Genomic DNA, 14,920 nt, shown 5'->3' with positions numbered 1-14,920 from the left:
GAAATCTAATGGCAGAAGGGAAATGCTGTTTCTGAGTTGAGTTTGAGCCTTCATGCTCCTGTACCACCTCCCTGATGGTTGTAACGAGACAAGAACATGTCCTGGATAGTGAGTGTCTTAGTATTGGATGCCGCCTTGAAGGGAAGTAGCTGTTTCTGGTGATGTGGAACTTCAGGCTTCTGTATCTCCTGCCTGATGGTAGCTGATGGGGATCTTTGCTGATGGATGTGCCTTCTTGACGCAGCAAGACGAAGATACCACCGATGGTGGGGAGGGATGTGCCCATGATAGATTGGGCTGAGTCCAATACTCTACACAGCTTCTTGCATTACTGTGCACAAAATTTCCATTATGTGCTGCATTAAATACTCACTGAATTTTGCCTCTGACTGGCAATGTTGGATGACTTGTGTGTCTAGCTGGGGACTTGCACACTCTGACCTTCCTGGCCCTTTTTTATTTAAGTATTTCAGATATGAATTTCAATTGAGGAGGATCTTGTAGATGTCCAAACATTGACCGTAGATTGACCAAAGATTCACACAATTCATGATCTAGATTCACTTCAGAGAAGCTCAGAAAATGACCTCAAATTGCCCTTTCTTGAAACTTAATTTGTTTGCAGGGTATAGACAGGATTAATAAAGTGATTACTTACTGTCCACAAGCTCAGGCATCTGAGTTGACTGCTGATTATTTGGCCCTTAACTTCAGATTCAGATTTATTTATTACATGTACATGGAAACCTACAGTAAAGTGTTTTGTTTGCTTTAACCCAAGGTTGTGATAGGGCAGCCTGCAAGTATAACCACACATTCATAGTCGTAGTCATACTTTATTGATCCTGGGGGAAATTGGTTTCCGTTACAGTTGCACCATAAATAATTAAATAGTAATAAAACCATAAATAGTTAAATAGTAATATGTAAATTATGCCAGGAAATAAGTCCAGGACCAGCCTATTGGCTCAGGGTGTCTGACCCTCCAAGGGAGGAGTTGTAAAGTTTGATGGCCACAGGCAGGAATGACTTCCTATGACGCTCTGTGTTGCATCTCGGTGGAATGAGTCTCTGGCTGAATGTACTCTTGTACCCAACCAATACATTATGTAGTGGATGGGAGACATTGTCCAAAATGGCATGCAACTTGGACAGCATCCTCTTTTCAGACACCACCGTCAGAGAGTCCAGTTCCATCCCCACAACATCACTGGCCTTACGAATGAGTTTGTTAATTCTGTTGGTGTCTGCTACCCTCAGCCTGCTGCCCCAGCACACAACAGCAAACATGATAGCACTGGCCACCACAGACTCGTAGAACATCCTCAGCATCGTCTGGCAGATGTTGAAGGACCTCAGCCTCCTCAGGAAATAGAGACGGCTCTGACTCTTCTTGGAGACAGCCTCAGTGTTCTTTGACCAGTCCAGTTTATTGTCAATTCGTATCCCCAGGTATTTGTAATCCTCCACCATGTCCACACTGACCCCCTAGATGGAAACAGGGGTCGCCGGTACCTTAGCTCTCCTCAGGTCTACCACCAGCTCCTTAGTCTTTTTCACATTAAGCTGCAGATAATTCTGCTCACACCATGTGACAAAGTTTCCTACCGTAGCCCTGTACTCAGCCTCATCTCCCTTGCTGATGCATCCAACTATGGCAGAGTCATCAGAAAACTTCTGAAGGTGACGAGACTCCGTGCAGTAGTTGAAGTCTGAGGTGTAAATGGTGACACAGTGCTAACATAGCTTGCCCACATTGCTCAGCAGAACAACACATACGTTAACAACTGCAACGACAACAGAACAAAACAAGATGACAGCCCCTTTCTCACCCACCCCATCACAAACACAGACGGGCCTCCAACCCCAGGGCAGGCTGCCCCTAGACCTCCAGTTCTTAGCTCTGAACTCTCGGACTGGCTGACATTTAGGTCTTCAACCTCCAGTCCCTGGCCTGGACTCACATTTTCAACCTCCAGGCCTCTATGTTGCTTAATATCATTCTCAACTTACAGAAATGACTTGGACTTGGGAAACTAGGGTGAAAGAAGTTTACATGGCAATTGCTGTGCGAAGTTGACTTGTTGTATAAAAGTTTCCACCTGTGCTGGGCCCCCCAACTACCCACCACAATTTTCTCACCCCTTAGTGATGATGGTTATGAAAACAGGTAGAGATGTGGCACTACATGGCTCTTTTTTTCTGCTCTGTAGTTAATCTCTGAGACCCTAATACAGCATCCATTAATGGAGTGTGGCCCAGACATGCCAACCTCAGGCATAATAATGTGCAGCTAAAATGCTGTTGACACAGCCTGCCCCATTGCTCCTCATTTTCTTCCAGTAGCTGGGAGTTAAAGATAGGATGAACTTCTGCCTGGAATCCTGCCATTCCTGTGATTTTGGAAGTCCCAACATGGAGGTGGGATTCTAGCGCTGTGATCCATATCAGGAAAGCATACAGCTTAGAGAGGTATCTCTGTGCAACAGATCTGGGCGTTTGTCCTGTGTGTCTTGTCCCTCTACAGCCGGCTGTGTAAAATTATCTCCACTCTGCAGGCTATTGACATAACCATAAACACAAAAGATTCTGCAGATGCTGGAAATCCAGAGCAGCACACAAAAAATCTGGAGGAACTCAGTAAGGAGGGCAGCATCTGTGGAAGGAAATCAGCAGTCAACATTTCTGGGCAAGACCCTTCATCGGGAATGGAAAGGAAGGGTGCAGAAGCCAGAATAATAAGGTGGGGGCAGGGGAATGAGTACAAGCTGGCAAGTGATAGGTGAGCATGCCTTATGAGAATAGGTTGAGTGAATTTGGTCTTTTCTGCTTGGAGCGGCAGAGGATGAGAGGTGACCTGATAGAGGTGTATAAGATGATGAGAGGCATTGATCGTGTGGATCGTCAGAGGCTTTTTCCCAGGGCTGAGATGGCTAGCACGAGAGGGCACAGGTTTAAGGTGCTTGGAAGTAGATACAGAGGAGATGTTGGGGATAAGTTTTTTATGCAGGGGGTAGTGAGTGCGTGGAATAGGCTGCCGGTGATGGTGGTGGAGGCGGATACGATAGGGTCTTTTATGAGACTCCTGGATAGGTACATGGAGCTTAGACAAAATAGAAGGCTATGGGTCAGCCTGGTAATTTCTAAGGTACGTGTTCGGCGCAGCATTGTGGGCCGAAGGGCTTGTGTTGTGCTGCAGGTTTTCTATGTTTCTATGAGACCAAGTGAGGAGGAAGGTGGGTGGAGGAGAGGGGATGAAGTAAGAAGGTGGGAGGTGACAGTTGGAAAAGGTATTGAGATGAAGAAGAAAGCATCTGATAGGAGAGGAGAGTGAACCATCAGAGAAAGTGAAGGTGGAGGGGGCTCAGAGGGAGGTGAGGAGAAGGGAAGGCATAAGAGGGGAACAGCAATGGAAAAAGAGAGAAGGAGGGAGGGGAGAGAAATTCATGACATTAGAGAAATCAATGTTCATGCCATCAATCTGGAGGCTACCCAGACGTGAGCTCGATGCTGTTGTTGTGGACTGTCACCAGCGGTCTGTCGCATGAGTGTTTCATTGGTTAATATTGACTGGGAAGTGCAGGATGGGAGTTGCTCCATTAGCTGCAGTGTGGAATGCACTAGCCCAGACTCATTCTGTGGCCTTGTCTCTCTTTTCAGGCTTGGGAACCCGATGTACTCTGCGACAGAGACCACTCACAGCTGGTGTGAGGGAAGGGGATAAGCGACATTCTCTCTTTGAAAGTTTGAACAATGATGCCATCTCCACTGTGCTACAGCGCCTGACAGCCAAACAGAACCCTCAGCCATACTCATCATACTCGCACCTCAGCCTCCTGACGCAGCATGTGAGTAATGGCCAGCCTGAAGCTCAATGTTGTTGCTAAGCCTGACCCTCGGCAAGTCTGACAAAGGGTCAAGTCCCAGCCAAACACACAAATTCAACTGCAAGTGACAAGCTTTACCATTCCAGAGTCTGCTTCTCCAATGGAGAACGGTACCAGTGGAGACAGGTCTGTCAGTGTATAACAGTGGGGTATAGTACCAGTGGGGACTAGTCACTCACTGTATAACATCAGAGAACAGTGCCAGTGGGGATGGGTCTGTCACTGTATAACACTGGGCTACAGTACCAGTGGGGATATGTCTGCCACTGTATAACACTGGAGTACAGTACTGATGGGGATAGGTCTGTCACTGTATAATACTGGGTTACAGTACCAGTGGGGACGTGTCTGTCACTGCATATAACACCAGGATATGGTACCGGTGGGGACGGGTTGTTCTCTGTAGATGAAGAGGGACTGAAGGGAGATTTATTTGAATAGCCACCATACTCAAAGACAGTTTTTATCCCACTGTTATCACACTCTTAGACGAACCTCATAAGATAAAATAGACTCTTAACCTGACAATCTAACTCATTATAATTATGCACTTTATTGTTTGTCTGCATGGCACTTTCTCTAGCTTTTACACTTCGTTCTGCACTCTATTACTGTTTTGCCTTTTAATACCCCAGTGCACTGTGTCTGGATCTTAACTGTGTAGATAATGTGCAATATGAACTTCTCACTGTATCTTGGTACATACGATAATTAACAAACCAGCACCAATACCGAAAGGTAAAACATGTGAATTATTGATTGGATAAACAGAGAGGATTCATTTCCCTTGACAGAGCTCAATAACTGAGAAAATAGATTTTAATGTAGTTGAGCGAAGGATTAGAGAAGAGTGAAACATTTTCTTTTTCCCAGAGATATTGGGAACCTGGAAACATCTGCTCAAAAAGCTGTTGGGGAAAATTTACCTGATGTGCCCATGAAGAGCCCAAGCCTACAGGGCTACAGATCCAGAAATGAGAAATCAAGTAACCAATTCTTGGGCTAGTATGGACATGACAGGCCAGAATAGTTCCATTCTCTGCTTTTTATCTCTATGAATCTGTGCTCACTCACTGGCAGACCGCCAGATGTTTCCAAGATTTCCTGTTTTCCTTCCACCACTCAGAGAGAAGCTGGAATCTTTCTGAGTTACTCAACATTTTATTTTTATGAAAAAGATTCTTTCTGCTTTTTGAGTATCTCGTTTGCTTATGCAATAATTTAAAACAACAGTTGTGACCCAGTTTTCTTTGGGAAGTTTTGAATTGAAGCTGGACGGCAGCCAGTGGTGCAGACCACATCCCAGTGGGACTGGCACTCTTCCCCTCTCCCAGCCAGTGCAAGCTGGAGCTTCTTATGTCCCATCCCACGTGGTTTCAAACCTCTGGCACTGGACAATGCTTGAGGCCAAGCCATTCTGTTTTAGCTCACCAGTTCATGACATTGGTGATGAAGCTGAGCTGGGGTTGTGGAGTGAGGCTGATTCACAGCAGCCATTCAACAAAATACTCACTGCTTCTGCGGGTCTGAGTGGTAGTTCTTTACTAGTTTTGTGGCCCACTTGCTTGAGACTGTGTCACACATGCCAGGGGAAATGCTAGCTCTCTGCTTGCTGGCTGAACCTGACATGTACAATGTTCAACCAGTCAACAAATACCTTGTTTTGAGGTGGATTCACCTGTTGTTGCTCCCTGCAAGAGACTTACAAACGACATTTGGACAGATATTATACTGCACATATATGGGCAACAAATGCTATCATTTAGATAACTTAGAACATAAAACATTACAGGCTCTTCGGCCCACAATGTTGTGCCGAGCTTTTAAGCTATTCAAAGATTAATCTAACCCTTCCTTCCTACCTAACCCTCCATTTTTCTGTCCTCCTCCTGCCTATCTAAAAGCTTTCTAAGTTCCCCTAATGTTTCTATAATTTGGACAACATGAATGTTTTGGATCGAAGGATGCGTTTTGCATGCTTCGTGTCTCTCAGTCACTAACCAGTGACTTCCGCTATCATGACCAGTAGGGGTCAAAGTTTATCAAAGTCTAGTTTATTATCATATCCACAAGTAGATGTATGCACAAGTGCAATGAAAAGCTTACCTGCAGCAGTATCACAAGCACATTGCATCATGTAAGCAGCAGTCACAAGAAAAACAAACATAAATTCTGCGGACTTTTTTTTTTACAAAGAAGAACATAATTAGAACAAGAAAAGCAAAATCCATTTTAGTATAAGGTTAGATTAGATTCAACTTTATTGTCATTGTGCCGGGTACAGTTACAAGGCCAATGAAATGCATTTAGTTGCTGGTGAATGCAGCAGGCCAGGCAGCATCTCTAGGAAGAGGTACAGTCGATGTTTTAGGCCGAGACCCTTCATCAGGACTAACTGAAGGAAGAGCTAGTAAGAGATTTGAAAGTGGGAGGGGGAGGGGGAGATCCAAAATGGTAGGAGAAGACAGGAGGGGGAGGGATGGAGCTAAGAGCTGGACAGTCGATTGGCAAAAGGGATATGAGAGGATCATGGGACAAGAGGCCTAGGGAGAAAGAAAGGGGTATGGGCAGAGGATGGGCAAGAGTTATAGTGAGAAGGACAAAGGGAGAAAAAGGAGAGAGAGAAAAAGAATGTGTGTATATAAATAAATAAATAAATAACAGATGGGGTACGAGGGGGAAGTAGGGTATTACTGGAAGTTTGAGAAGTCAATATTCATGCCATCAGGTTGGAATCTACCCAGACGGAATATAAGGTGTTGTTCCTCCAACCTGAGTGTGGCTTCATCTTTACAGTAGAGGAGGCTGTGGATAGACATATCAGAATGGGAATGGGACGTGGAATTAAAACGTGTGGCCACTGGGAGATCCTGCTTTCTCTGGGGGACAGAACGTAGGTGTTCAGTGAAACGATCTCCCAATCTGCGTCGGGTCTCACCAATATATAGAAGGCTGCATTGGGAGCACCGGACACAGTATATCACACCAGCTGACTCACAGGTGAAGTGTCGCCCCACCTGGAAGGACTGTCTGGGGCCCTGAATGGTAGTGAGGGAGGAAGTGTAAGGCCATGTATAGCACTTGTTCCGCTTACAAGGATAAGTGCAGGGAGGGAGATTGGTTGGGAGGGATGGGGGGGAGCAAATGGACAAGGGAGTCATGTAGGGAGCGATCCCTGCGGAAAGCAGGGGGGGGAGGGAAAGATGTGCTTAATGGTGGGATCCCGTTGGAGTTGGCGGACCCGGAAGCTGGTGGGGTGGTAGGTGAGGACAAGGGGAACCCTATTCCTAATGGGGTGGTGGGAGGATGGAGTGAGAGCAGGTGTGCGTGAAATGGGGGAGATGCATTTGAGAGCAGAGTTCATGGTGGAGGAAGGGAAGCCCCTTTCTTTAAAAAAAGGAGGAAACCTCCTTCAGCATATACTGCATCCGGTGCTCCCGATGCGGCCTTCTATATATTGGCGAGACCCGACGCAGACTTGGAGATCGTTTCGCTGAACACCTACGCTCTGTCCGCCAGGGAAAGCCGGATCTCCCAGTGGCCACATATTTTAATTCCACGTCCCATTCCCATTCTGATATGTCTATCCACGGCCTCCTCTACTGTAAAGATAAAGCCACACTCAGGTTGGAGGAACAACACCTTATATTCTGTCTGGGTAGCCTCCAACCTGAAGGTATGAACATTGACTTCTCAAACTTCCACTAATGCCCCACCTCCCCCTCGTACCCCATCTGTTTTTATTTATTTATTTATATACACAGATTCTTTTTCTCTCCTTTTTCTCCCTCTGTCCTTCTCACTATACCCCTTGCCCATCCTCTGCCCATCCCCCTTTCTTTCTCCCTCAGCCTCCTGTCCCATGATCCTCTCATATCCCTTTTGCCATTCACCTGTCCAGCTCTTAGCTTCATCCCTCCCCCTCCTGTCTTCCCCTATCGTTTCAGATCTCCCCCTCCCCCTCCCACTTTCAAATCTCTTACTAGCTCTTCTTTCAGTTAGTCCTGATGAAGGGTCTCGGCCCGAAACGTCGACTGTACCTCTTCCTAGAGATGCTGCCTGGCCTGCTGCGTTCACCAGCAACTTTTATGTGTGTTGCTTGAAATTCCAGCATCTGCAGATTTCCTCGTGTTGGCGAAATGCATTTAGCATCTGACCAGAAATGCAAAGAATAGTGTTATTTACAAAATAACTACGAATAAAAGAAGTGCTACAGCACACAAATATAAAAGTACTGAGACAGTACAATACGGATGCAATACTGCTTAGCGCTGTGATGTGAGGTTCAGCAGTGTCACAGCCTCAGGGAAGAAGCTCTTCCTGAGCCTGCTGGTGCAGGATCAGAGGCTCCTGTAGTGCCTACCGGATGGGAGGAGAGTAGAAAGTCCATGGTTAGGGTGAGATGCATCCTTGATAATGCTTTTTGCCCTGCCCAGGCAGCGTTTATGGTAGATGTTCTCAATGGTGGGCAATTGGGTACCAATAATCCGCTGGGCAGTTTTCACCATACGCTGGAGTCCTTTGCGGTCCGATACGGGACAATTGCCATACCACACTGAGATGTAGTTGGTGAGTATGCTCTCAATGGTACAGCGGTAAAAGCCTGTCAGTATCCTGGGACAGAGGTGAGCTTTCTTGATGCTCCGCAGGAAATAAAGGCGCAGTTGCGCCTTTTTGATCAGGATGGAGGAGTTCAGGGACCAGGTAAGATCCTCGGAAATGTGGACACCAAGGAATTTGAAGCTTGATACACACTCCACTACGATTCCGTTGATGTAGATGGGGACATGAGTGTGACTCCTGGCATGCCTGAAGTCCACAATGATCTCCTTGGTCTTCTGATTGTTGTCGGCCAGATTGTTGTGCTGGACCTCGTCCGTGTAGGCCGTCTCGTCATTCCCTCTGATCAGACCAACCACCGTGGTGTCGTCTCCGAACTTGATTATGGAGTTAGAACCATGAACAGGAATGCAGTCATAGGTGAAAAGGGAGTACAGAAGAGGGCTCAGCACATAGCCTTGAGGCACGCCAGTGTTCAGGGTGAGAGTGGAGGAGGAGAGGTTGTCTAACTTAACTGATTGGGGTCTGTTAGTCAGAAAGTCCAAGGTCCAATTGCAGAGGGATACGCTGATACCAAGCTGGCGAAGTTTGGTGATCAGCTTGGAGAGGATCACAGTATTGAATGCGGAACTAAAGTCAATGAACAGCATTCTGACATAGGAGTTGGGGCTGTCCAGGTGGGTCAGGGCAGAGTGAAGTGACGTAGAGATGGCATCTTCTGTTGACCTGTTGGTGCGATAGGCAAATTGATGGGAGTGTTCATACTCCCATCAGTATAAAGTGTTCATACTGCTGTTAACCCACAAAAGGTGGAGGAACTCAGCAGCTCAGACAGCATCTATGAAGAAGAATAGTGTTGCTAAACTGTAGTGATTAGGGTTTTACTGGTTGGTTCAAGAAACGATTGGTTGAAGGGAAGTCATTGTTCTTGAGCCTGGTGGCGTGGGACTTCAAGCTTCTGTACCTCTGCCTAGGCTCCAGTGCCTTCCTCTGGTCAACATTTACTACTGGCCTGTAAAGTGCAAACTCAGCAATTGGGGCGGGAAGATCATTTCAAAAGAAAAGAAAAGCTGTCTTGTCTTGCAATTGAAAAAAATAATTTACTAGTGAGTGGATTTATTACAAAATGATAAATCATAAGCTCGGTTTTGGAGTGATCTGTGGAGCACACATTACAGTCAGCTAGCATATTCTGTACATGTGTGGTCCTTTACTGATGTGTTTAATCTGGGCTTGGCTATGGCACTCTGCATTTCCACAATACTTGTCTAGAAGTATGCAGTGAATGAGCTGAGGTATGAGGCGTGTGCCCTCCCAGTACTGACCCACCTTGTTATTCTCGGCTCTTGCTGAAGCTTCTCCGCCAAGGGATCAAATGAAGAGATGAAAATAGACCACACAGAGAATCAGATGAATACCTACAGTGTAAAAAAAAACATGTATATCAGGTTACTGAGTCTACTTCATACGGTAATAGAGATTCCATTTGACTTTGAACAGAAGGGCTAGAGCAGTATGATAATTTTTTTTTCATTGATGTTTTGCTTTTCTTCCCTTTTGAGGTTGTACCTGCAGCTTAATCTTCCTGTTGCCAGCCAATGGCTCAGTGGAGAGCAGTCTTGCCCCTGAGACCAGAAGGTCATGGGTTCAAATCCATCTCCAGACATGCATAGGGGCGATGACTACATTGTCAGAGTAGTCAGACTGAGAGAGTACTACACAGGTGGAAGGGCAGACACTCCCGAGGCAGGGACAGCAGGGTTAAACACAGAATCAAAAAGTACCCAACACAGATATAACACAGTTTAGATACAGAGTAAAACACCCTCCACACTATTCCATTGAATGCTCCTATTCATTTGGAGTGATGGGGAATGAGAGGTGACTGAAAGAGGTGTACAAGATGAAAAGAGACAGACAGAGTGGACAGCCAGATACGTTTTCCCAGGGTGGCAAAAACTAATACAACGGGGCATAATTTTAAGGTGATTGGAGGGAAGTATAGTGGGGATTTCACATAGATTTTTTTTACACAGAGTGGTTGCTGTCTGGAATTTCCTGAAAGGTTGTGCTGGTAGAGGCAGATATATTAGCAACATTTAAGAGGCTCTTAGATTGGCACATGTATGAAGGGAAAAATTGGGGCTAAGTAGGAGGGAAGGGTCAGATTAAGTTTAAAGTAGGTTAAAAGATTGGCACAACTTCATGGGCCAAAGGGTTGTGCTGTAGTGCTTTATGTTGTATGCAGCTTTTAGTGCTGCTGTTGTCGTGGTTTCTCATTTCTCACAAACGACAAGGAGACGCAGAAAACTAGCCAAGACGTTTTAAACTTTAATTTGCAAATCAAAGCTGAGACAATCAGAAAGCTAGTAGCTGACTGCCCATCGAGGCTTGTATACAACATTTTTTATAGCAATTTCCTATCATAGCTACATTATCATATCCAATCGGCCTGTGATTACATATCATCAATATATCCGCTGTCAACTTTCCACTATTGTTTTATTCCCCAACTTAATTATGTCCTAGTTTACATTTTAGACCAGGTGTCCTCGCGTCCCTAACCACAGTTATTTCTTAATTAGTCTTGTTTTGACATACTGCCACATATTTCATTACCTTACTTGCCACCGTTATCTTTCTCCTTGGTTTCATTCTCGTTCTCTTCATGAATTAATAGTGATTAGGTCAAAAGTCATGGCTACATAGTGAATACCCTCTATTCAGCTAGCAGTGGTTACATAGTAAATATAGAAAATACAATGTGTGCATTTGAGTAAATACTGAAATACTGTTGAGTAAATACTGTATACTGAAATACTGTTGAGTAAATACTGCAATACATAGAAAATACAATGTATGTGTTTACATTTTCCAATACTGTCTCAGTTACAGTGACCTGGCCTCACTGGTGACCTTGTGTGCTCTCTGTGCTCCCTTTGAAGATGAACATGTTCAGGATGTGTTCTTGTCCTCAGATGTTAATTGGCTCTCAGTGTAAATTAATGCAGAGGTTTCAGGAAGTTAATGGACAAGATGGCAGCACACTCAATAAGATAGCAGCACATTTGGGCGCAACAACTTCTATAAGGCCAACCAAAGATATTATTGTCTTTTTTAAACTTTTTTTTGTGATTGCAAGACCCTGCTGGACATTAAGAACTTAAAGTACTGCAGGTCTACCCCACCATCGAGTTGTTTGTTGGCTGTCTGCGTCAAAGCGTCGGAGTTGGTGCTCAAAGGTGGTGTGCAGTCTAACAATGAGTGATCATCTTGGTCACTTGCAATCATAAGACCCTGTTGGACATTGTTAATGTGGAATGCTGCAAGCCCAATTTACTGATTTGTGGCAGACATTGAGGGAACTGCGTGGTTTCGGTTTTGGCAAGGACTAGGCCTCAAGCCACATGCTGCCTGTTTGCGGCTGCCCGGGGGGGAGCGTCGGATTCAGTGTATTCCACCAGAGTGCCGGAGGCAGTGTGGTGCAGCATACATGTTGGAGTCGGCGCTGCTTTCCAGTGTTTGCTCGTCAGAAGACAAGATGTATTGTGATCGACTGCAGAGCAGACTGCAACAACATTCGTGGACTCAGGGACTTGGACTATATTGTTTGGTGTGACTGTAATTTACTGCTGTCTTACCTTATATGTGCTATGTGTGCCTTGTGATGTGTATGATTGTTGCTACTGTGTTTTGCACCTTGGCCCCGAAATAACATTGTTTCATTTGGCTGTATTCATGGGTATTCATGTATGGTTGACTGACAATTAAACTTCAACTTGAACTTGCATTGCGTATGTGAGAGAGAGAGAGAGAAAGAGAGAGGGAAAGAATAAGGTGCAGCTGTAGAGGGGAAATGAGACTGATGGCATGGCTTTGCAGATACAAGGTGTCGTGTAATAACAAATCAGTAAATATTTAGCGGTGGCCAGAGAAGATTGCATCAGTTACGTGTCCCTGAGATTTCCATTTCACACTGTATGTATAATTCCAGTGCTGCATGGTAGGTGAAGTGTGAGCAGTGGTACTTGCTAGGTTTGCACCTACTAAGAAATCGATTGGTAAATTGGTAAAGTTTCTATCCCATTGCTCTGCCTAGTTTCACTTCAAACTCCATCAGTATGGATCACTTCAAACTCCATCAGTATGGATCAGTTCAAAGCAGGGTGAGTATTGGCAGAAGGTATCTTCTCCACCTCCATCATAATCTCTAGTTGTGTCCTTGTGTAATCTGTAGCTACTGTTTTCTGATGATTTCTCACCTTCCATAAGTAGTGAATTTGCTAGTATTTAGTGTGTAGCTTTGCCTTATTCCCTGTGTTTCAGCAGTAACTCCCAGCTGTTTCATTGTTCCACCTGTCTCTCTCACATATAATGGTTCTCCTTTCTGCCTATCTCTTTAGTCTTTGTTTGCTATTCTCCATCACCTACTTGCTGGTACCCATTAAGGCTGTTTATCCCTGGTTTCTGTAAACTTGTCATTTTAAATGGACTGTTGCCTGGTAAATAGTGAAGTGGAATGTCTGTTGGCAAACTGACACCTGGTTGGTGGTCTTGAATTATATTTCGGTTGCTAATGGTTACGATGGTGTTTTACTCAGTTGCGTGGATTATCTACTTTAATTTCAGGATGTTATATTGTATACATTTCTCTGACATTAACTGTGCCTATTGAAACCTATTGAATTTAATTTGATGGTTACTGAGGGAAGTAAAACAGTTGTTAATGAGAATGAGCCAAAGTACTGAGGAAGCTTTAATTCATTAGCTGTGTCAGGTTAGCCAATTTCCTCTGTGTGAAGTGCCATTTATTTCTGCTGTTGTGTCAATTATAAGGGTGGCTGATGTGCAGATTTGTTCTCTTGATATCCTGCTGTATATGAACCTCTTGGCCCATGTGGACCCCAAGCATAATGATCTTTTGAGAGTGCATGGGCTCCTACAAACACTGAATTAAAAAATGATGAAGCGTCGACTGTTTATTCCCCTCCATAGATGCTGCCTGACCTGCTAAGTTCCTCCAATGTTTTGTATGTGTTACGCTGGATTTTTCAGCATCTGCAGAATCTTTTATGTTTCTGAAAAAGAAAACAAACAGCTTTTGTTTAGCACCTTTCACATCCTCACAACATACCAAATCTATCCCGTTTTTGAAGTTTAATCATGGTGTTATTGTTGGAGTAATTAGAATTGGTTTATTATTGTTACATATATAAAGGAACATTGAAAATCTTGTCCTGTATATTGTTCATACAGATCAAATCATGACCCAGTCCATGAGGTAGAGCAAGGTAAAGCAATAACTGAATGCAGAATAAAGTGTAACAGTTACAGAGAAAGTGCAGTGCCGGCAGACATGCAAGATCATAATGAGGTACACTGTGAGGTCAAGAATCTATCATATCATACTAAGGAACTATTCAGAAGTCTTATAACAGCAGGGTGAAACTGTCTTTGAGTTTGGTTGTGTGCGCTTTCAGGCTATTGTATCTTCTGCCTGATGGAAAAGAGGAGAAGAGAGAATGTCTGGGGTTGGAGGGAACTTTAATTATGCTGGCTGCTTTACTGAGGCAGTTAGAGGTGTAGATAGAGTCCCTGGAGGGAAGGCTGGTATCTGTAGTGTGCTGAGCTCTGTCTACAACTCTCTGTAGTTTCTCTTGGTTATGTGCAGAGCAGTTGTCATATCAAGCTGTGATGCATCTGCATAGGATACTTTCTATGGTTTATTATTTTAGATTGGTAAAGGACTGATAAGGTCATGCTGAATTCCTTTAGCCTCCTGAAGAAATAGAGGTTTTAGAGAGCTTTCTTAGCCATGGCGTCAATGTGGTTGGACCAGAGCAGTGTATTGGTGATGTTCACTCCTAGGAAGTAGATTCTCTCAACTCTCTCAACCTCAGCAGCACTGATGAGCATGTGAACAACTGCCTTCCTGAAGTCAATGACAGCTGTTTTGTTTTGCTGACTTTGATGGAAAGTTTGCTGTAATGACACCGTTGTCACTAGGCTGTCTATCTCCTTCCTGTACTGCAACACATCATTATTTGAGATACGGCCAACAATGCTGGTATCATCTGCAAACTTGTAGATGGAATTAGAACAGAATCTGGCTGCTCAGTCATGAGTGTACAGTGAGTAGGATTAGAAATCTACAGCACGTTACAGGCCTTTTGACCCACAGTGTTGTGCTGACAATGTAACCTACTCTGGAAACCACCTAGAATTTCCCTAGTTCATAGCCCTGTATTTTTCTTAACTCTATGTATATATTTAAGAGTCTCTTAAAAAACCCTATTGCATCCACCTCCACCACCATCACCGGCAGTACATTCCACGCATCCACCACTCTCTGTGTGAAAAACGTACCTCTGACACCCCCTCTATACCTACTTCCAAGCACCTTAAAACTGTGCCCCCTTGTGTTAGCCATTTCAGCCCTGGAAAAAAGCATCTGGCTATCCAAATGACCAATG

At 44.6% G+C, this 14,920-nt stretch overlaps 1 protein-coding gene across 10 annotated transcripts in view; it reads left to right on the top strand.

Annotated features, from left to right (window-relative positions):
* Positions 1-14,920, top strand: part of ttll5 (tubulin tyrosine ligase-like family, member 5) — a 510,221-nt gene that overhangs the window by 283,494 nt on the left and 211,807 nt on the right. For all 10 annotated transcript variants that reach the window (XM_072271858.1, XM_072271833.1, XM_072271823.1 and 7 more), the window contains one exon: positions 3,661-3,848. In XM_072271858.1, coding sequence (XP_072127959.1) covers positions 3,661-3,848 — 188 coding nt within the window. The remainder of the gene's footprint in view (positions 1-3,660; positions 3,849-14,920) is intronic.

Source organism: Mobula birostris, chromosome 1 (assembly GCF_030028105.1).
Source record: "Mobula birostris isolate sMobBir1 chromosome 1, sMobBir1.hap1, whole genome shotgun sequence".
Classification (NCBI taxonomy): Eukaryota; Metazoa; Chordata; class Chondrichthyes; order Myliobatiformes; family Myliobatidae; genus Mobula; species Mobula birostris.
This window is presented reverse-complemented; position numbering and strand designations above follow the sequence as displayed.